A 22,611-nucleotide genomic window follows, 5' to 3' on the forward strand; every position below is an offset into this window, starting at 1 on the left:
CTAAGCTTTTCTATTGAGACACTTCTGAAAATGTCTGGTGAATATTTTTTCATACTGTAGTAACTAAGATTTCATCCATTGCTATATTCCCCTTGTCCCAGAACTAGAGTCCCCAATGTTTTAAACATCTGTGTGAGAATAATGAAGTATGCCTGGAAGAAATGTCAAAAAATTAATGATGAATGGTTCATTTTATGAATATTTATGATATAGATTGAATAAGAATATGTAAGGAAAGATTGTGCTGGGAAATATTGGGTCTCCCATATTAAAAATATATTCATCAGGTAAGCAGATTGATCTCCCAGATTTTTATGAGAATCACCTCTGCCCCTTCACCTTGTGGAATACCTTTCAAGCAGAGATAATCAATTATTTTTTCTTTGTGGGGGTTAGTGTGTAGGGAGGATGCATATAGAGGGTGATAAGAGAATAGATCAGACCTTAATGGTTTTTTTTTTCTTTTTGAAATGGAGCCTCACTTTGTTGCCTGGACTGGAGTGCAGTGGTGTGATCTCTGTTCACTGCAACCTCTGCCTCCCAGGTTCAAGTAATTCTCCTGCCTCAACCTCCTGAGTAGCTGGGACTGCAGGCACAGTCCACCAAGCCTAGCTATTTTGTTGTTGTTATTATTGTTGTTGTTGTTGTATTTTTAGTAGAGACAGGGTTTCACCAAGTTGGCCTGGCTGGTCTTGAACTCCTGACCTCAGGTGATCCGCCTGCCTTGGCCTCCCAAAGTGCAGGGATTACAGGTGTGAGCCACCGGGCCTACCAATGCTTAGAAGATTTTTATTCACTCTCACTACCCTGTGTTAGGCTTTGTTGTCACCAGTGTTCCCCCTGGATATAGGGGTATTGGTGCATCTGTTTGCATGTTAAACTGATGGCATCATTCAGCAAATGACCTGAAGAAGATACAGACGTATTTACTGAGACATAAAACATAGGCCTCATATTTGTTGCACAAATAAGACAAACACAAAAGGAGAAGACCCTCTTTATAGCTGCAAGGGGTCCTTGCAGAAGTGTGCTGGACAGGTGGCCCTGGGATGCTGTCTGAGAGGTTGGCCCCTGGCCACTTTATTTCTCACTCAAATGAGTCATGGTACCCAAATTTCACCAGTACCAGGACAATCTATAATGATCATAGAGCTCATGTTGGGAAAGTTAGTTCCATAGAACAAGTATTTTGGGGTCATAGAATAATATTTAAATATTTAATCAGTTGGGAGATGGGTAGAGTCACTGCATGGCTCACCCATTCTTGGTTGATCCTTTTTGGAGTAATGCACTGCATATGTGATTTAATGGTGTTCATTTTTCTTCTTGTAGAGTATGATTTATATGACTGCTAGTGTTTCAAACATGTCTTTTTCCTGTGTGCAGAGCACTTTTGTCACTGTTTTCCCTCATTCACACGAATGACAAGACAAAAGCTTTAAAGGCTTTGAATTCCTACTGCTCCTAAGCTGTTCTGTTCTTTTCCCAGAATTTTCCTGACTTTTTTCACTGTGTAACAATTGCTCAAAATCTGGTAAATTTCATCTTTGCAACATTGAAATATTAATCCCTGAAAATACTTTCTATTAATTTTTATTCAGAGAAGAGCTCCCCAGGCTGCTCTGCAAAAGTCCATTGGTAGCATTTTAAGTAAAATTTGGGTAATTACTGTTCTGGGGTTTTGCTGTATTTAAATGAAGCCCAGAGAATGTTACAGAACTGAGAAAGTGTTTCAAGTACAAAAATGGCAGTGGAATAAGCAAAAGAAGAAAAGAAAATAAGTTTCATGAGATTAAAAATAATCTTCTTTTGTTCCTGTTACTTCTTAATCATGAAAAGTCTTTTTATATAATGCATTGCAGTTTAATGATCTTGTATTCCTTTGACAATGGGCTCTAAGAGTTTATGAAGGAATCTTGCTTTTAGAAGTCACAGAAAGAACATAAACTCAGCCCTTTTATTCCTACTAAATTTATATTTGATTCTTCCTCTGCTGTCTCTCATACATTGCAACATATGATTCAAGGCTGGTCTGACTTCACTCAGTGTTAAAGTGTAGACAGAGCAAGAGAATAAATAGGTGTAATTTTCCTCCAGAAATGTGTTAATAAAGAAGAGGGCAATGGGATAGAATTGAAAATAATATATTAATTATACTAATCGTATCATATGTATATTCCTATTCTTGATTACAGATTATTTTTCATTATCACATGTATGGAAATGGCATTGGGGCACTCACCTTAATGCAGGTGTCAGTCACAAACCAAACGAAGGTTCTACTTAACCTCACTGTAGAACAAGGCAATTTTTGGCGGAGGGAAGAACTGTCACTGTTTGGTGATGAAGACTTCCAACTCAAATTTGAAGGGAGAGTTGGGAAAGGTCAGCGTGGCGACATTGCACTTGATGACATTGTGCTTACAGAAAATTGTCTATCACTCCGTGGATCCATGCAAGAAGAACTGGCAGTGCCTCTTCCAACAGGTACATTCTAATCTGTGTGTGTTTGGTATTTTTGCATGGTGAAAGGTGAAAAGGAAGAAAGAAGATGCAAAAGACATAGCATAAACACCTACATTTATCACTTTCATAAAGAAAATATAAGATCTTTTTAAACTTAAAAAAATATTTCTCAAGCCTTTACTCATAAAAATGTCTTCCACATTTTCTCCAAGCTTTGGTCTGTTTGTCAGTTCCCACCTTCTCTGTTTAGTCAGCTTCCTCTTTGCGTCGGCTTCAGAATTTAATCCTAAGCAAACATTGATTCACTTCCAATAAAACATAAGTAAACTTAGGACAGGGTTATTCAATTTTAATTAGACATTTTTGTGGTTATGATGTTTGCCACCTTCTTCATGGACCCATGAGCAAGCCAATTTGATATTGAAACAGAGTAGATAATTGAATGTGTCCATATGTCCTTTTAACCTAAAATAACTTTTGATAATTTGTTGAAAGAATTTTACTCAAATGTTGAGTTGACACATGTTCAATGTAATTCCTACAGAGACAATCAGAGACAATGCTATAAGTAGTATAATTAGCAAGCACCATTAACCCATATAATATTAAATGTTTGAGATGAAAATGAATGCAATAAATATTATTAACATGACAAAGGAGTAAATTTTGTTAGCCAATGATATGATAGATATTACTTTTTTTCTTTTTTTGAGACAGAGTCTAGCTCAGTCACCCAGACTGGAGTGCAGTGGTACAGTCTCAGCTCACTGCAACCTCTTCCTCCTGGGCTCAATTGATCCTCCCACCTCAGCCTCCTGAATAGCTGGGTCTACAGGCATGTCCTACCTCACCCGGCAAATGTTTGTGTTTTTTGCAGAGATGGGGTCTTGCTGTATTGCCTAGGTTGGTCTTAGACTCCTGGGCTCAAGAGATTCACCTGCCTTGGCCTCCCAAAGTACTGGGATTATAGGCATGAGCCACCATGCCCAGCAGATATTAATTTTTTTAACCATGAGTTTAGTGTAGAAAACAGAAGTACAGTTTCATTGATATTTAAATTATATTTATTATAATTGATGAATATAAAAATGGTTTATTAAAAGCAAACTAATTTGTTTGCTCTGGCTTGTAACATAGTAGGTGGAATGGACAATGTTGCCATTTCTGCCTTCCCCATTTATTTCAAAGGGAGTCTTTTCATTTGGTTACATAGAAGTTTCTAGATAAATGTTTCCCAGTGGACAATTAGTTAAACAGGCTCTTTGCCTGACAAGCTTCTAACACTATACGAAATAGTATAGAGGAAAGCAAATAAACATTTTAAGACTGTAATGAAAGGGAAATATACATAGGTGGATTTAATGCAAAGGTGATTCACATGCCCAAGACTACTCTGCTTCTCCAAGAAAAGCTTTGCCTTTCATTCTGTGTGGGATGTTTGATGGCAGATATAGGTCTTAGATAAGTCTGGTCCTTTGTAATTATTTGATCACAATAAAAAATAATCTTGTAGCATCTCATTGATGAGGGAGCAAAAATTTTCTGGGTTTTTTTTTTTTTTTTTGTAGAGATGGGTTTTCGTTATGTTGGCCTGGCTGGTCTCAAACTCTTGAGCTCAAAGCGATCCACCTGCCTCAGCCTCCCAAAATTCTGGGATTACAGGCTTGCGCCACATGCCTGACTCAAGGAAGCAACATTAAAAGAAAAAGTTAAACTGCTTTAAAATTTAATAAAAAACTATTGAGTGGGATACAAAAGGAACAAACCAATCTTGTTGGGAATTTTAAGACCTTAAACTAGTAAAATCTTGAATGAGGTCATATTTTAGGAAACATCTAGCAGGAGAATTTTAAAGTATGTACAAAATAGTATTGATTGTACATTAATTACAAATTAAGGGCACAAAGGAATCACACCAGAGCTCTTTGAATATCATAATATTTGAGAGGGTGTATTACAATTTTTAATGAATTTATTTTTTTAAAAAAATTGCTCTTTAATACAAGATGGCAAGTGGGTAGAAAAAAATTCCCTGAATAACTTTAACATTGAGTAGGATGTAACTAAATGCCAGGAGAAATATTTAAACATTATACATTACTGAACACTAGATTGTATTCCTTCTATCTAACTGTATTTTTGTACCTATTAACCAACCTCTCTTTATCCCCCCATTCCCACTACCCTTTCCAGCCTCTGGTAACTACCATTCTACTCTCTACCTTTGTGGGATCATTTTTTTTAGTTCTCGCATATGAGTGAGAACACGTGATATTTGTCTCTGTGCCTGGCTTATTTCACTTAACATAATATCCTCCAGTTCCATTCATGTTGTATATAGGATGAATGTAATTAGCAGTAATTTACTGTGTATTTCCAAATAACTAGAGGAATGGATTTGGAATGGTCCCAACATTTAAAAAAATGATAAATGTTTGAGGTGATGGTTATCCCAGTTACCCTGATTTGATCATTACACATTGCATGCTTGTATCAAAATATCACATGTCCCCCATAAGTATGTACAGCTATTGTGTATCTGTAAATATTAAAAATAATAAAGAAATTTGGAGAAAAGTAAGCAAAAATATTTTATGAGGTTGTAGAGAAAAATAAATAAAACATTCAGCTGAGGATATCTAATTTGAAATGTATTTATAGGGTGCTCAAGAATTTGGAACCACACTTAGAGCTCATAGGAGGGAAAGATCCCTTCGGTTTGTAGGGCAGGGGTGGTGGAATTTGAGCCCTGGAGGACCAGATAAAGGATATGGTCGTGAGAGTGCTGTAGGCAGGCTAAATGGTGTAAGAAAGAACAGGGATGGTGTCATGCACACTGCAGAGTGGGCTGTGGGTGATGATTTGGCTAAGGTGGGCACCTTATATAGCTACTGAGATATTACAAGGGAAATAGAGTCAAATTGTGGACCACCTTGGGTATCAGTTTAGTTTTTTCTCAAAATGAACCTACATCAAAAGGATATTAAATGGTCTTAGAAAACAAAGAATAAACAAGAATTTAATATAAGAATAGGAAAAGTTAATATAAAAGGCTAATTATATTAAACATTAATATAATTTATTACATTAAAATAAAAAAGAGCATTCATATGAAGTATGATAACTTGTGGGAATGTCTGCAGTAGAAAGACTCCAAGAAAAACAACTGAATACCTTTATTTCTATGATTAGAGCATTCTGAAAATTAAGGTGAGATACTGCAATATTTGTATAGCTATCTCAGCTGTAACGCTTACATTCAAGTGAAGCAGATGACAAATAAATGCATGTGGAGTTCACTTTCCTATAAACTACTTGATATACCTTTAATTGTGCCTTCAGAAACTAAAAGTATACACCCATTTCTTGGTAAAAGTGAAATGCTAAACTTGGTTTAGAGACTCAAGCTGTGAAATAATTCTGAAACACCTTAACTTCATTGTGAGTTTAGAAGACTCTGTAGGAGTCTCCGATATTTTTAGAGAAGTGTGTATATACATACTCACATATAAGTATACATATATGTATATCTACATATATACACATATATGTCTGTATATACATATATACATATACATATGTGTATATACATATATACACATAAATGTGTATATATACACACATACATATATGTATATACACACATATGTAGACTTATATGCATATACGTATTTACATATATACATATGTATATGTATATATGTATATATACATATATGTGTATATATGTGTATATATGTGTATATATGTATATATGTGTATATATTCTGGGGTTAGTCAGGGTTGGAATACAGACAATATAAGTCACTCTAAATATGTAATTTGATGGAGACAATTTTATATGCGTAAATTGTTGAAATGGTTGGATGAATGAGCTCTAATGAGGTCTTCCAGAAATGGCTCCCAGAATTGGCTCTCCATGAGACCAACTACCACTAGAGAAGTTACAGGACATCTTTCTTGGTGAGATATATTTATATCTATATGTATATCTATATCTACCATGTATATCTATATGAAGTTACAGAACATTTTTCCTGGTGAGGTATATCTATATCTGTGTGTATCTATATCTACATCTGACATCTATCTATATCTATATGGAGGGGAGGATAAAGCCAGAGGTGGGAATAGTGGTATCTTGAACAAATAAAAGGCCAGAATGTTTCTTTTGCTATTTATGGAAGTTGGTGCAAGCGAGTTAAGGAATAGCATAAATTTCCAATAGAGCCACAAATGTAAGCCACATATTTACTTTTACATTTTCTAATAGTGACATTTTTAAAAATAAATAAAATAAAAATAAATAAAATAAAAAATAAATAATAAAATATATTAATTTTAATAATATATTTTAATTCAGTCTACCCAAATTTTACCAGCTTAACACAAAATCAATATAAAGTGTTAATGAGATATTTTGCATTATTGTTTACATATGAAGTTTTTAAATCCAGTGTGTATTGTACACTCACTGCACATCTCAATTTGAATTAGTCACATTTCAATTACCCAATAGCTACTCATGTCTGTTGGTTACTCCAGTGGACAACAAAGGAGATAAAATCAACACTCTAGGGCACTTTTGGGCCTGTCTCTGACCAAAGAGCTCCGTTAGTTGATGTGATATTTGTAAATTTCCAAGAATTTCAGCTGTTTTCCCGTTTAATGGAAGTACAAAAATGCACCTTGCCAAGTACAGTGGCTCACACCTGTAATCCCAGCACTTTGGGATGCTGAGGTGGGTGAATCACTTGAGGTCAGGAGTTTCAAGACCAGCCTGACCAACATGGCAAAACCCCATCTCTACTAAAAATACAAAAATTAGCCAGGCATGGTGGCGGGTGCCTGTAATTCCAGCTACTTGGGAGGCTGAGGCAGGGAGAATTGCTTGAATCTGGGAGGCGGAGGTTGCAGTGAACTGAAATCTTGCCCCTGCACTCCAACCTGGGCAACGGAGTGAGACTCCATCTGAAAAAAAAAAAAAAAAAAAGGGAAATGCACCTCAAGGTCAAATGTGAAAGCACAGGCACCATGTTCTAGTGGAATAGGTATTAATATCAGACTCTCCTCTTATTAGCTATTTTTACCCAATTTATCTGAGACACAGTTTCCTCATCTATAAAGCAGAGATAATTCCCACATGTTTCTTAGGTTCTAAGACTCTTAAGAATCAAAAGAGGTAACTGCCCACATAATTTTCTTAATGTGTGGCGTATGGTAGGTATTTTTCAATAAAAAAATCTCATTTTACATTATCCTATATTTTTTATGTCTTTACCCATATTCTTTAGGTGGCATAAACATTTGACAGTAAACCTTGTTTATTTGCATTTTATTAAGAACATGTTTCTTTCATTTGTTTTGGCAAAATTATATTTCTTGCCGATATCACAAGCATATCCTTATTTTATATTACATTATAACTATAAAATCTTATAATTTATTGAAAACATCTCTAATTTATTTTTGATGTCTCATGAGTAGTGTATGTGTGTGTATCTTTAGAATGTTTAATGATTCTTAATTTCTCATTACTGCAAAAACACTTAACTTGGAATTTGCACAGAGTGAACTGGGATAAATGGCATTATGTTCCATCAACAGTAACAAGATCCATTAAACTTTAGGAAATGACTCTAGCTCACACACACTTTTCATCTATATTCATGTGTTTAGGCTAACAACTCCATCAAGGATAGCTTAAAATAGAAAAGACAAGAGGGGAATAATGTATATATTTAGGAAGATGCAATTGAGCAGAATCTGGAATCAGTAATTCTGATTAATCAAAATAGACCCAGGGCTTTATTAGCAAAAGTAATATTAAATTATTATTAAGTCCCTAGGAGTCATATTTAAGAGCTTACTTTGATGGCAATTTTGTTAATTGCTAAATGATGAAAGATAAAAATAATTGTTTTATGAATTTTAATAAGAAAAAGACAACCAACTTTCCTCTTCTAAATGTCCATATGCAAATTAAATCATGGTCATATTCTCTACTTATTGACAGGTATTTAATAAAACATATATATGCAATAAGGGCAGGAGTCAAGTGTGTGTGTGTGTGTGTGTGTGTGTGTGTGTGTGAGAGAGAGAGAGAGAGAGAGAGAGAGAGTGAGTTTAATCACCACAGCTACCTCCAAATAGGAGTTATTCAATGTATTTGTTTTGGGATATAATATGGTAATGAATTTCTTTTAAAAATATATGAAAAACAGTGAGGACTGAATAGCTCATCTTTCAAGTCACTCATTTCTCTGCAATATTTAGCAGTGCTTTAAAACTAATGCCTGGTGATGAGACTGTTGGAGTAGCAACTCAGAGTCCTGAGTTAGGAATATCTGGCTGGTCGTATATGGCTAAATAATTTAGTGAAACCTACATATGCTGTTTCGCGCAAAGTACATGTGTTACATTCTGAGATTTAAAGACATAAACTTGGATTTTGACACTGCTTACTAACTGTGATGTCAGCTAATCTACTTAAACCTCTCTAATTCCTATCTTTATGTTCTGTACAATTGGGACTGTTGGAATCTACTTCTGAGTGATTTGAAAAATAAATCAGAGAGTAACATATAGCACTTCTTGAACAATGTGTGGCATATAGTCAGTGTTAGGTGTAACTTTCTTTGCCTCTCTTTATTCCCGCTAAGGAGACTATGAAATTAAACTGTACACATGTTGACATTTCTTAAAAGCATATTTTATACTTGCTGTTCTTTCTTCCTCATGTTCTATTCGCTACTTAGAGCAAGGGTTCAAATCTCCTTTGCCTTCATTTTCTCTTCAGAAAAAAAAAATTGCTTTCAAAAAGTCTCTAAAATTTTTAACTGCTAAATGTGGTGGTTTAATTGATTATTCATAATAAGAAATGGAGAAGAAAGAATAGTCACAATAAAGATCCAGGGATAGAATTGACATGACGGCCACTGATGGACGAAGGAGATAAAGAAAAGATTACAGTTTTGAACCTGGAAAACCTTACAAAATAGAACTGAGATTCAGAGAAGTTGATGAGTTGGCTGGATATGATGTGTGGGGGGGAGAGAAAAGTTCATTTTTAAAAATATTGGCATGCTCCACAGAATGTTTTCCAAATTAATGTTTTCCCAATAAAACGCTTACTGGTTTTTAATATCCAAATTTCACAGAATGCCTCTTTTTGCTTTTGGTGTTTGGTTTTTGACTAATATCTGTATTGGAAATACACATTGACATCACCCCAAACTCACTAGACTACTGTTCATACAGTATGTTGTGCAAGAAAAATCACAAGTTCCATTCCAAATACAAGTTCCATTCCAAACTGGTAGACAAGGACGTTTTGCAGATTTTGTGGAGTGGCAATGGAGGCTTTTTATCACGGATGTTGCTGGAACTGGGAGAAACAGCACAGCATTAGATGCACTGTGGGCCGATACTCCATTGCGCAGTTCTTCCAGATAAATTCACTATTGTCTTTCCTGTGTAGTCATGTTTTTGTCTAATTTGAGCTATAAATGGCCCTAGAAGTTGAGAAAGTGTTGGAAAAAGTTGTGGAGAGGAAAGCAAAGCAAGTGAAAAACATCACAATGTAGGAGAAGATAAAAGAATACAGGATTTTGACCCAGGAGAGCTGGCTTTGATGAAGTAGATGAAAAAGAATAATTAAAGAACTCTTGGAAAATCTAACTAAGGGATTCACTACCAAGTTTATTCATATCAACATGTAATGTTAGTCTAAAGAAGACAGCAGTAAACCCAATAAACCAGCTCATCTCACTGATGAGCATCACTGATTTAAAAGAATTTATGGCCCTTGCAAATGCCGTGATAAGCATTACACCTTTATTAGTTTCACTGGATGTCATCTGCATTTTAAGAACTTAGAAAGATGGTAGATATGGAATACATTATAATTATCCCCATTTACATAATGGGAAATTTTAAAAGAGAGAAATTAAAATAATTATTCTAATTATAAAAGGAAATTGCCTCTAGGATATAGCATTTCATTTGTATAAGCAGGACATCTGACTTTCAGGAACACATTACTAAAAGTATATGAGTGGGGGCTATACTTTGTTTAAATTCTCCCTGGGGCATGCTGGTATATATATTTGGTCAGCACTTGGACTTGTGAGACTTCAGATGTCTGAATGGCCAGGGATGAACTGGGCCTTTTAAGGTCTGAAAGCTCTGTTTCCTTTCTGCTACCTAGGTCTATTTAAAAATACTTATCTTCTGTTCGTGGATCTAATAACAAGTAGCCTAAATAGCTCCACAGCCTCTCTCCTTTAAATACAAGATATTTTCCTGGAAACCTGCTTTTTTTGTATGTTTGTCCTAAGAACTAAAATTTCTTCATTATGGCAGCTGGATTGTCTGCCCATCCCTCCTCACTCTCATTCCCAAATTCCAATCTTGCTGGTGATAACTATATTTTACCTATCTTCATTCTTCCAATTTCAGACGTTATAGAAAGGAATTGTATAAAATTCTGCATGGCCTACATGGAAAACATTCCTGAAAATACTAGCTAATATTTTTAATATATTTAAAATTGGTTTTGAATGTAACAATACATAGTAAACAGCCTTATAAATATTGAAACAGCAGCTTCTCCCACATTATTTACCCAGTGCATCAAGTTAAAAATGCATGACATCATTATGTATTAAAATTATGGAACGATTTAGTAGAAAATAGTAATCATGTTACATGTTATCAATTATATTGCATATTATTACACTGCAATATTAACTCACAGTAGCATAGTATTATTTTAAAATCTCTAGTTAAGGTAACCAGTGAAGTTTTTATTTGAAATTCATTCCTTCATATAGCTCTACTGTGGTCTGATTATTACATAGATTAACTATATAAAAGTAAGCACTGCTGCCTAAACAAGGTGTCATTGTTTTATCAAATCACCCAAGACTGGAGGTGTGGTACTCTGCTATTTGCTCCTCAACAGCCATTCTCTTCTGCTTCTTGTAGTGATAAAACTCCCAATACTGATATAGATACATAGTCAAAGAGAGTAAAGACTGTATTTCCCAGTCTCTGTTATCACCAGTGTGGAACACGTGAATGTATTTTGCCAATGGAATGTAAACAGATACTATACACAATCTATAGGTTGTGCAATTAAAGAGAAGAGGCATTCCCTCCATTTCCCTTCTATCCTTCCCACTGGCCAGCCTGTGAATGTGAGGGTAGGCACTCAAGCTTTGATCTCAGTTCATGAATGGTAGGAGGGGTCTGGGTCCTATCCCCCAAACACTAAAGAGCTGCCACATCAGCCTACGATTTCTTAGCTCATATTTTCTGTGAAAAAGAGAATAATCTCTTACCTTTTCACTGCTATCTTGTGGTTTGGCATAGCAGCTAAGCCTACATCTTAATAAAGGAACTTACTATTTTTCATTATCATGTGCTGTGTAACTAGGATGTTTACTTGAATGTTGACTTATCCCTAGTTACACTCAGAAGATCTCTAATTTCCCAGAAGTCATCAAGAAAGATGTTCTCTGACTTCTGTATTGTTAGTCGGTTTCATGGAGAGCCAATTCTGGGAGCCATTTCTGGAAGACCTCAATAGAGCTCATTCCTCCAACCATTTCAACACTTTATCTGTGTAAAATTCTCTCCATAAAATTACATTCTGCTCAAAATATTTACAGTGATTTATATCATCTGCATTTAAAGCCTGACTAACCCCAGCATTACTTATCAAAAGTTGAGTTTTATTGTTTGAATCACTTGTGGTTGTATACATTTTCTAGATGTGTCATTCTGATTCTAAAGATTCAAATTTTTTCCCCCAGAAAGTGCCCCAAATTTTACTTATAGGACCTTTCCAGGCTTGGTTTTAATCTTTATTCTAATTCTGCAATCTGGTGAGTCAAATCTTGTGTCTGATTTTTGCCTACATCAACTTTGTGCCTATAAGCAAGAATAAATTCTAGGGCTATCGTAGCAATACTCTGAATTTCTGACCAGCCTGTGAGTCAATAATTTAAATTTAAGAGCCAGTTATTTCTTTTTATAAACTCTCTGGTTATCAATTTCAGTGTATCCAATTCACTCCTATAGTGCTTGAATTTCTTATACCGCTCACTCTGCTATGGAAACCACCATTTGGTATTCTAATACTTTGCCTTTGATGGATACTTCTTTCCCGGTAACTGTAGATAATATTGAAAGTATTATTTTGTGAGGTGTATTACTAGTAACGTTCCTCTAATGGTAACATACCCTCACTGCTTCCAAATCTAATCAGGTCATATAAATAACACACATAAGCAAAGACAATGAAAAAGTAATTTCATATGAGGTTGTTTGAACAGACTTGAAGGAGACGTGGACATTAGCTAAGCAGACATCAGACAAAAGAGTATCCCAGGCATAGGAAGCATCCCAGGTGAAGGTACCAAGACAGGGCATGCCTGACAAATTTAAAGAGGCCAGTGTAGCTAAGAAACTAAAGCTGGAAGAAGGTAGTGGGGTAGGAGGTCAGAGAGGAGATGGAGAGGCAGGTTTTGTAGGTTACTACAAGGGCTTTGGTTTTCATTTTGAGCAAAATGGAGAAAAAAAAAAACTCTGCAAGTGATGTGATCTACCTTACATTTAGAAAGAATCTTTTTGGCAGTAATGTAGAGAGATTTCAGAATAACCAGGTAAGAGCAGCAGGACTAGTTAGGAGGATGTTGAAATAATGCAAGCAAGAAATGATAATGCCATAGACCAGTGTGGTGGCAAGGAAGATAGCAAGAGGTGGTTAAGTGAAAGACAAGATGTGAGGTGAGAGGTAAAAAGAGGAATTAAGAGAGATTCTTGATCTGAGGCCCTTGAAGGATGAATTTGCCATCAGAGGAAATGAGGAAGACTGTGGGAGGAGCAGATTTAATAGGGGAGAGTTCAGGCATTCAGTTTGGACATGTTCAGTTTAAATGTCCGTCATCTAGGCACGTACAGATGTCAACCTAGCATCTGAATACAAATCTAAGCTTTGAGGGAGGCCTGAGAGGCAGACATTAATCTAGGGGTTGTCAGAATTAAAGTCATATGCATATAAAATCATCAAAGAATGAATAGACATTTATTCCTTGAAGAATGAATAATAGAGGATAAGAGAAGATCCAGAGAAGAATGAAGAACCAGGAACTAAGCCCTGGGACATTCAACATTATGAGATCAAGAGATAAAGACAAAGCAACAAAGGAAACAGACATAGAGAGACCAGAGTGAAAGGAAGACGTTCAGGTGAACAGTGTTCTGGAAGCCAAAGGAAAATGAGTATTACCCAGGAGTGACTGTCAAATGTTGCTGCTGGGTTAAACAAAATGAGGTCTGAAACTGGCCATTGGATTTAGCAGTGTGCAAGGCAGTGGTGAATTTTTTGAGAGCAGTTTTGCACTGTGTGTATCTTATTCCTCAACCTTGAAATTCCTTGTATAATGACAGAACTTGTAGTGAAATGAGACTGTAAGAAATGGCCCAAATTCTTAGAGAATGCCAGAGGTTGACCAGGAGATTGAGAGAAGACAGTAAATAAGAAGCAACTGGAAGTTTCACAAGTGGGAGACAGGTCTTAAAGGATGAATGAGTCTTGATGAGACTAGGAGTTACAGAAGGAGGGTATGTCCTGTGAGAAGAGCCAGGATATAGTACCCTGGCTTCCAAAGAATCATTAGGAATTTCTTTAAAAATTCTAACTCCCAAGACATCCCACTTCCAATGTCCAATAAATCAGTATTTCTGTGGTTAAGGACTGATCATCAGGTGATTCTAATATGCAACCAGGATGGAAAATATTGCATTGCAGTAAAAAAGAGAGTAGTGTTTTGTGAAGGCCCTGAGAATATGAAGGAGTTTGTTTACAAACACAGAATCCTAGGGCATGATGGAAAGGATTGTGAAGGGGCCAAAAAGTTAAAAAATATAAGCATGGGAGGAGGAAGGGGAAAACAGTTTTTGCATTAGAGAACAAGAAAGGACTGGAAATCACTTTTTTGGGATAAAAATGTAAGGATCATAGTGATCATTGTCAAGGATGAAATTAACTGAGGGTGATGCTCTGTGGATCTTGCAAAGGTAGCACCTTGCACTGTAATTGTTTAATAACAACTGACATGATTTAAATTTATTACTTGATATGCTAACTTAAAATGACTACCTTATTTCCTGTTAAATGATTGGTAGGAATGAAATCACTGCATAATTCCCCAAAATATGCTTCTGTGTCACAAATATGTTCCTTAGCACTCACAATTTGGTTCCTTCTTAGGAGCTCTAAAAACCAAAAGACTACATTTTTAATTTCCTAAATAATATATGTGTTTGTGTTTCTGATAAAGTTAATCTTTACTGAAATATAAGGCAAGTTTGAAATTACAGAATTATTGGCATTATCTTGGTTATCAAGCTAAAACTAAACTATTTTTTACTGTGTGAGCTCCTAAACTATGTTCTAGTTAAATAAAAACCAAAAATGGTAATATAATAATCTATTTTGAATGGTTGAGTGTAAGTGAAACAACATAATACATTTCTCTTGGAAGAAAAATATTATTGTGTGAAACTGAATATGTTTCATATCCCAATGAACTTAATTTGTTAGAAAACTTCAGTTTCACTTGAAATGCCAATTGGCTGTACTCTACTTATATAATAGGGGTGAGATGTGCAGTTTAAAATACTTTAATTTTTAACTCTATCATTGTTCCAAGAAAATGTCCTTAATTCAATTTAGGATTCTTTCCACATAAGCCATTTCTTTCATTTCTGTGGAAAGAATATTGGGGATTAGCATATCTGAGTGCTATTATTTTAACAGATATTTGGTCTTCCCAACCTACCACCACATCATCTGCTTTCACAGATATATGAATAGATTACAAAAATAACATTTCTTAGAAGAATGTCATTTAAAATTTTTAAGTTGTTTATATAAAATTCTGTGTCAAACCATAAAAACGAAAACACATACATGTTTTTTCTTTGAAATATATTTTATTTAAAATGAAATAAAATAAAAAGGAAAGATGCTTAAAAATTTTAGATCCAGTTTTCCTGCTCTTTTGTCTGTAGTTTACATCTCTGTTCTGCCTTCCAAGATTATTTTCTTCATTCTTTAAATATGCTAACTCTAAGAAATGCCTTTAATGATGCTTTTTTTTTGGGATTACCTGTAATTAACTTAAATATTTTTACTTCAGCAGAGTGTTTGAAAATAGTTGAATTGGACATACTACAGGTTTAGGTTGGAAGTTATTTTCTGTTAGATATTTTCGACAGACATTTTATCACTCTCTTGGTTTCTAATTTTGAGATCAAGAAATCAGCTCTGGGTCTAGTTGTCACACCTTTTAAGCAAAGTGGTTTTTGTTTTTGTTTTTGTTTTTCCTTTTAAGCTTTTGTGATTTTCTCTTTGTCTCTGGTATTCCACTCAATATTATGATGTGTATTAGTATGGGTTTCTTATTCGTCCTGTTTGAGATTCATTAAGATTTCTCAATCTGAGAATTGACATGTTTTATAAATTCTAAAAAAATATCCAAGCTACTATTTTTTTTAATATTGCTTTCTCTCATTTGCTCTTTTCTCTCCTTTGGATCTCTGATGAGACTTACCTTGAGTCTTCTCCCCTTATCCTTTCATTTTGGTATACAATACGATGAATTCTGACAAATGCAGACCAGCATAAGTTCAACTACACCAAAACAGAGAACATCTACATCAACCCAGAAACTTTCCTATTCTTCCAAGTAATGCTGCCCTCCACCCCAGCACTCAGAGGCAACCAGTATTTTGATGTCTATTACCATACATTAGATTTGTTTGTCATGAGCTTCCTATCAATTCTGTGAATTTTAGAGCAGCGATCCACAATCTTTTTGGCACCAGGGACCAGTTTCATGGAAGACAATTTTTCCACATACCGAGGAGTAGGGGGAAGGGGTGGTTTAGGGATGATTCAAGTATATTACATTTATTGTGTACTTTATTTCTATTATTATTACTACACTGTAATATCTAATGAAATAATTATACAACTTACCATAATGTAGAATCAGTGGAAGCCCTGAGTTTATTTTCCTGCAACTAGATGGTCCCATCTGGGGGTGATGGGAGACAGTGACAGATCATCAGGCATTAGCTTCTCATAAGGAGCATGCAACCTAGATCCCTCGCATGCGCAGCAAATAATAGGGTTTGCGCTCCTGCGAGAATGTAGTGCTGCCACTGATCTGACAGGAGGTGGAGCTCAGGTGGTCATGTGAGCGATGGGGAGTAGCTGTAAATACAGGTGAAGCTTAGCTCACTCACTCGGTGCTCACGTCCTGCTCTGTGGCCCAGTTCCTAACAGGCCATGAACTGGTACTAGTCCATGGCTCAGGGTTTGGGGACCCCTTTTCTAGGGTGTCTGACTCCTTTATCTCAACATAATATTTTTGTAACATATTCATATTGTTCTATTGTTAATTTGTTTATTTTAAATGAATGAATAGCATTTTATTGTATGACTATTTCACAATGTGCTTATGCATTCTGGTGATGAACATATGGTTTGAGTCAAACCATTAGATATTGTGCATTAGGCTGCTGTGAAAATGTTTGTACACATCTCCTTGTAAGTACCTGGAACTTTGATTGCTGGGTTCAGAAGCATGACTTACTTTATAAGAAATAACTAAACAATTTTCCAATATGTGTATCACTTTATAATCTCACTGACAAATTTCAGTGTGTGAAATTTGTAGTTGCCCCACATCTTCACCAGTATTTGGTTTGTCAGTGTCTTTAACTTTAGCAATTCTAGTGGGCATAAAGTCTCACACTGTGCTTTCAATTTGCTTTAAAGAAATTTTAAAATTGTCACATCATAATCGTACTTATTTATGGGGTACATAGTGATACTGTAATACATGCAATGTGTAGTGATCAGATGAGGGTAATTAGCATATCCATTTCAAATATTTATTATTTATTTGTATTGGAAACATTCAGTATCCTCCTTCTAGCTGTTTGAAACTTAATATATTATTGTTAGCTATAGTCATCCTAGTGTGTATGGTACACTAGATCTTACTCCTTCTCCCTAGCTGTGATTTTATACCTTTAGCAAATCTCTCCTTATCCTTCTCTTCTTCCTACCCTTCCAAGCCTCTAGTATTCTCTGTTCTACTGTTTACTTCTTGGAGATCAACTTTATTTTAGCTTCTACATGTGAGTGAGAACATGTGTTGTTTAACTTTCTATTCCTGGCTTATTTCACTTAACATAATGTCTCCAGTTCCATCCATGTTGCTGCTCACAACGGGATTTCATTCCTTTTTATGGCTGAATAAGATTGCATTGTGTATTTATACCACATTTTCTTTATCCGTTCACCTGTTATTGGACACCGAGGCTTATTTATTATCTTGACTATTGTGAATAGTGCTGCAGTAGACATAAGAGTACAGATATCTCTTTGATGTACTAATTATTGTTCCCCCTTTGGATAAATGCCCATAGGGGGATTGAAGTTTTCTGAGGAGCCTCCATACTGTTCTTCATAGTGGCTGCACTAGTTTTCATTCTCAAGAACGGGGTATAAAAGTTCTCTTTTCTCTGCATTCTCACTGGTATTTGTTATTTTTTGTCTTATTGTATAATAGCCATCCTAACAAGGGTGATGTGATACCTCATTGTGATTTTGATTTGCATTTCCCTGGTGATTAGTGATATTGATCTTTTTTTTCCATACAATTGTTGGCCATTTCTGTGTGTTTTGAGAAATGTTTGTTCAGATCATTTGCCTATTTTTAAATTGGAGGAGGAGTATTATTATTTTTGCTTTTGAGATGTATGGTTTCCTCATATATTCTGGGTATCAGTCCTCTGTTGGATGGAGAGTTTGCAATATTTTCAATGCAGCAGGCTGTCTTTTTACTCTGTTGATTGTTTTCTTTGCTGTGCAAAAACTTTTTATATAATCCCGTGTATTTACTTTGTTTTATCTTTGTTTGTTTGTTTTGTTTGTTTATTGCCTGTGCTTTTTTGGTCTTATTCATGAATTGATTTCCCAGCCAAAACTCCTGAAGCATTTCCCTTATGTTTTCTTCTAGTAGGCTTAGTTTTGTGTCTTAAATTAGGTCTTTGATCAATTTTAATTTCGTATAGGCTGAGAGGTGGGGGCCTAGTTTCATTCTTCGGCATCTGGATATCTAGGTTTCCCTAGCACCATTTATTGAAGGCACTGTCCTTTCCCCAATGTCTGTTCTTGATACCTTTGTCAAAAATCAATTGGCTGTAGAATTGTGGATTCATTTTCGGGTTCTGTATTCTGTTCCATTGGTCTATGTTTCTGTTTTTATGCCAGTACCATGCTGTTTTGGTTACTACGCTTTGTAATGTATTTTGAAGTTCAGTAGTGTGATGCCTGCAGCTTTGTTCTTTTGGTTGAGGATTGCTTTGACTATTTGGGGTCTTTTGTAATTCCATATCAATTTTAAGATTTTTTTATATCTGTGAAGAACGTCATTGATATTTTGATAGAAATTGTATTGAGTCTGTAGATTTCTTATATAGTATGGTTATTTTAACAATATTGATTCTTCTCAGTGATCATGGGATGTTTTTCCATTTGTTTGTATCCTCTTCAATTTCTTTCCTCAGTGTTTTGGAGTTTGCCTTGTAGACTTCAATTTGCTTTTTCCTGATAGATTTTTGCTTGTGCTTGTTGGTGATTTGTGTATGTGTGTGTGTGTATATATATAATTTAAATATATTTCTTTAAATAATATATCAGTAATATATATAATGATACTTGCATCCAGTATATATAACAAATATCTCTAACTCAATGTTAGACAAATACTTTAGCAGATACTCCAGAGGAATATATGTGTGTGTATGTATCAATATATATTTAAATATATTTATATATAACATATTTAAATATTAATTCTTGTATATAAATATATTTATATTTAAATATACATGTTTATGTTGTATATAATGTATATTAATGTGATATAAATATAAAATATATAAATATAAAATATGTGTATATATTATATATCTGTGTATTTTAAATATACAACATATTTAAATATATTTATATATAAATGCACACACACTCCTCTATGGAGTATCTGCTAAAGTATCTATTTGCTTAACATTGAGATATAGATATTTTTTATATACTCTGGATGCAAGTGTCATTGTGTGTGTGTGTATATATAAATTTAGATATATGTAAATATACAAATATTTAAATATATTTACATACAATATATAAATATATGTGAATATCCATATAAATATATTCACATGAATATATTTAAATATACATAAGTATACAAATATGCATAAGTACACAAATGTATATATATATTTAAATATATGTAAGTACACACACACATATATTCCTCTATGGAGTATCTGTTAAAGTATCTATTTGTCTGCTTAACATTGAGTTGTAGATATTTTTCATATACTCTGGATGCCAGTATCATTATATATATTACTGATATATTATTTTCTTCAGTAAGTGTCCTATTTTTTTTTCATAATGGTGTCTTCTGATAATTAGAAATGTTTGGTTTTGATGACATACAATTTATTAACCTTTTTCTATAATGGTTGCTGCTTTCTATGCTTCTGCAAATAATTTTTCTCCACCCTGGTCACAGAGATATTCCACTATATTTTCCTGGAAGTTTTTGAGCTTTAGCTTTTACATATAGGCCTCTGATTCATCATGAATTAATGTCATTATGGTGTTCCAGCTTCATTTGTTGAAATGACTCTCATTTACCTATTGATTGCCTGGAAGATTTTGTTGAAAATTAATTATATACTTATAGATCTACAACTGGTACTTTGTTCTCTTTCATCAGTCTGTTTGCCTTATTTCACCACCGATTTTGTGACCTATATATTTTTATATAAGTGTGAGACCCTACTGGGATATTGATTATCATATTATTACATCTGTTAATCTGGGAGGATTGGTGTATGAATTATATTGACTTTTCCTATCCATGGGCATGATATATCTCTGCAATTATTCAAATAGTCTTTCATTTGTCTCAGTGCTGCTTTTTAGTTTGATTGTATAGATCTTGTCTATATAAATTATCTCCAACTATTTTATTTTTTAATGCTATTAAGTCATATTTTTTTAATTTTACTGACATTCATTGCTCTATTAAAACTACAGTTAATTTTTATATGATAATTTTGTATTTTACAGCTTTGCTAAATTCACATGTTGTTTTGTTTTTGAGATGGAGTCTCACTGGCTCTGTCACCCAGGCTTTAGTGCAGTGGTGTGATCTCTGCTCACTACAATCTCCACCTCCTGGGTTCAAGTGATTCTTGTGCCTCAGCCTCCTGGGTACCTGGAACTACAGGGGCACACCACCAAACCTGGCTAATTTTTGTACATTTTGTACAGACTCGATTTTGTCATGTTGGTCAGGCTGGTCTCAAACTCCTGACCTCAAGTAATCTGCCTGCCTTGGCCTCCCAGAGTGCTGGGATTACAGGCATGAGCCACTGCACCAGGCCCACATGTTAGTTTTAATAGTCACCTTTTCACAAATTCTTTGTAATTTAAAATTACGAAAGCTGTGATTTTTTAAAAAAGTGTTTGTCTTCCTTTTCAAACTTTAGGCCTTTATTTTTGTTGTCGTTGTTAGCTAGGATATCCAAGACCATATTTTTAAGAGGTAGTAGAAGTTTTAGACCAGGCTGGGCAGCATAGTGAGGCCCTCTCTCTACAAAAATTAAAACAAAACAAAAAAAAATATCCAGGTGTGGTGGCATGCACCTGTCGTCCCAGCTCTCAGGAGGATAACTTGAGCCCAGGAGTTGGAGGCTACAGTGAGCTATGATGGCGCTACTGCATTCCAGCCTGGGCAACCCAACAAGACCCTGTCTCTTAAAAAGGAAAAGAAAAGAAGAAAAACATAATTGACATTGCTTCTGATTTTAGAGAAAAGCCATCTTTTCCATGGAGTATATTAGCTTTACATTTTTTATGTAGTGCCCTTTATCAGTATGAGGAAGTTTCCGTCCATTCTCAATATCCTAAGAGATTTTATCATCATTGAACATTACATTTTGTCAAATTCTCTTTTGAATCTATGCGGAAAATTATGTTTTTTTTTGTTTTGTTTTGTTTTTACTTGTATATCTAGCTGTGGGTATTACACTAACCAATTTTCAGATCTTGGCCCAGGCTTGCAGTCTTAGAATTAATCCTACTTGGTCAGAATCTATTATCCCTTCTATATATTGCTAGATTTTAGCTAATAGTGGTTTGTTGAAATTTTTGCACATATATTTCTGAAAGGCATTGTTCTATAATTGTCTTTTCAAAGCTTTTTCCTTACAATTATATTCACTCATAATATGTATTATGTGCATATATAAAGTATATATGAAACATATATTTATATAATTACTTTGTATTTTCTCTCACTACAATTGCAGCTTCATAGTGCTAGGGATAATTTGTTAATTGCTTTGCTTACTGCCTGGATCATAGTTGGAGGTCAGTAAATACTCTTTAAATAAACGAATGAGAAGGGCAAAGGGAATTCCTACAGATATGAGTATACAGAAGGTCTTAGCTGTAGCTCATCCAGATTGGGTCTGGAGCCATAAACTGAATCAGTATGTTCCAGAACACGTATAAGTGAACAATTACATCATTGAATTGATTATATTTAGAGGAGTTCTGTAACTCAGTTATACAATTAAGTTAAATAAAAATGGAAAATAATTTAAGACAAATAATATTTGTATGAGAACTTAAATATAACATACTATATGACTAAGTTAATTGCAATATTTATATGGGTATATGAACACTGAAGATATAATTAAACACAAATTATAACAACCCTTGGATTGTTGAGGGGAGAAAAGTATACATCTTGGGGAAAGAAATAGCATAAGACCTATATCCTTATCCTTCATAGGACAAAGGTAAAATTGAAAAATCAAAAATTAGCATGATAAATATTTAGACACATGCAGAAAATATTAGAAAAATAGAAAGATATTAAAAGTGATTGTGTCCAAAGTGTACCATAGAGTTAGTGTAGGATGAGACATAGGCCTCTTGAAATAATATTTAATCTTTTTTTTTTT

The 22,611-nt window shown here is 34.5% G+C and overlaps 1 protein-coding gene across 5 annotated transcripts in view; it reads left to right on the forward strand.

Annotated features, from left to right (window-relative positions):
- The window catches only part of MALRD1 (MAM and LDL receptor class A domain containing 1), a 732,448-nt gene that overhangs the window by 316,617 nt on the left and 393,220 nt on the right, over positions 1-22,611 (forward strand). For all 5 annotated transcript variants that reach the window (XM_028826041.2, XM_077945484.1, XM_077945481.1 and 2 more), the window contains exon 26: positions 2,196-2,487. In XM_028826041.2, coding sequence (XP_028681874.2) covers positions 2,196-2,487 — 292 coding nt within the window. The remainder of the gene's footprint in view (positions 1-2,195; positions 2,488-22,611) is intronic.

The sequence above is a fragment of the Macaca mulatta genome, chromosome 9 (genome assembly GCF_049350105.2).
Source record: "Macaca mulatta isolate MMU2019108-1 chromosome 9, T2T-MMU8v2.0, whole genome shotgun sequence".
Classification (NCBI taxonomy): Eukaryota; Metazoa; Chordata; class Mammalia; order Primates; family Cercopithecidae; genus Macaca; species Macaca mulatta.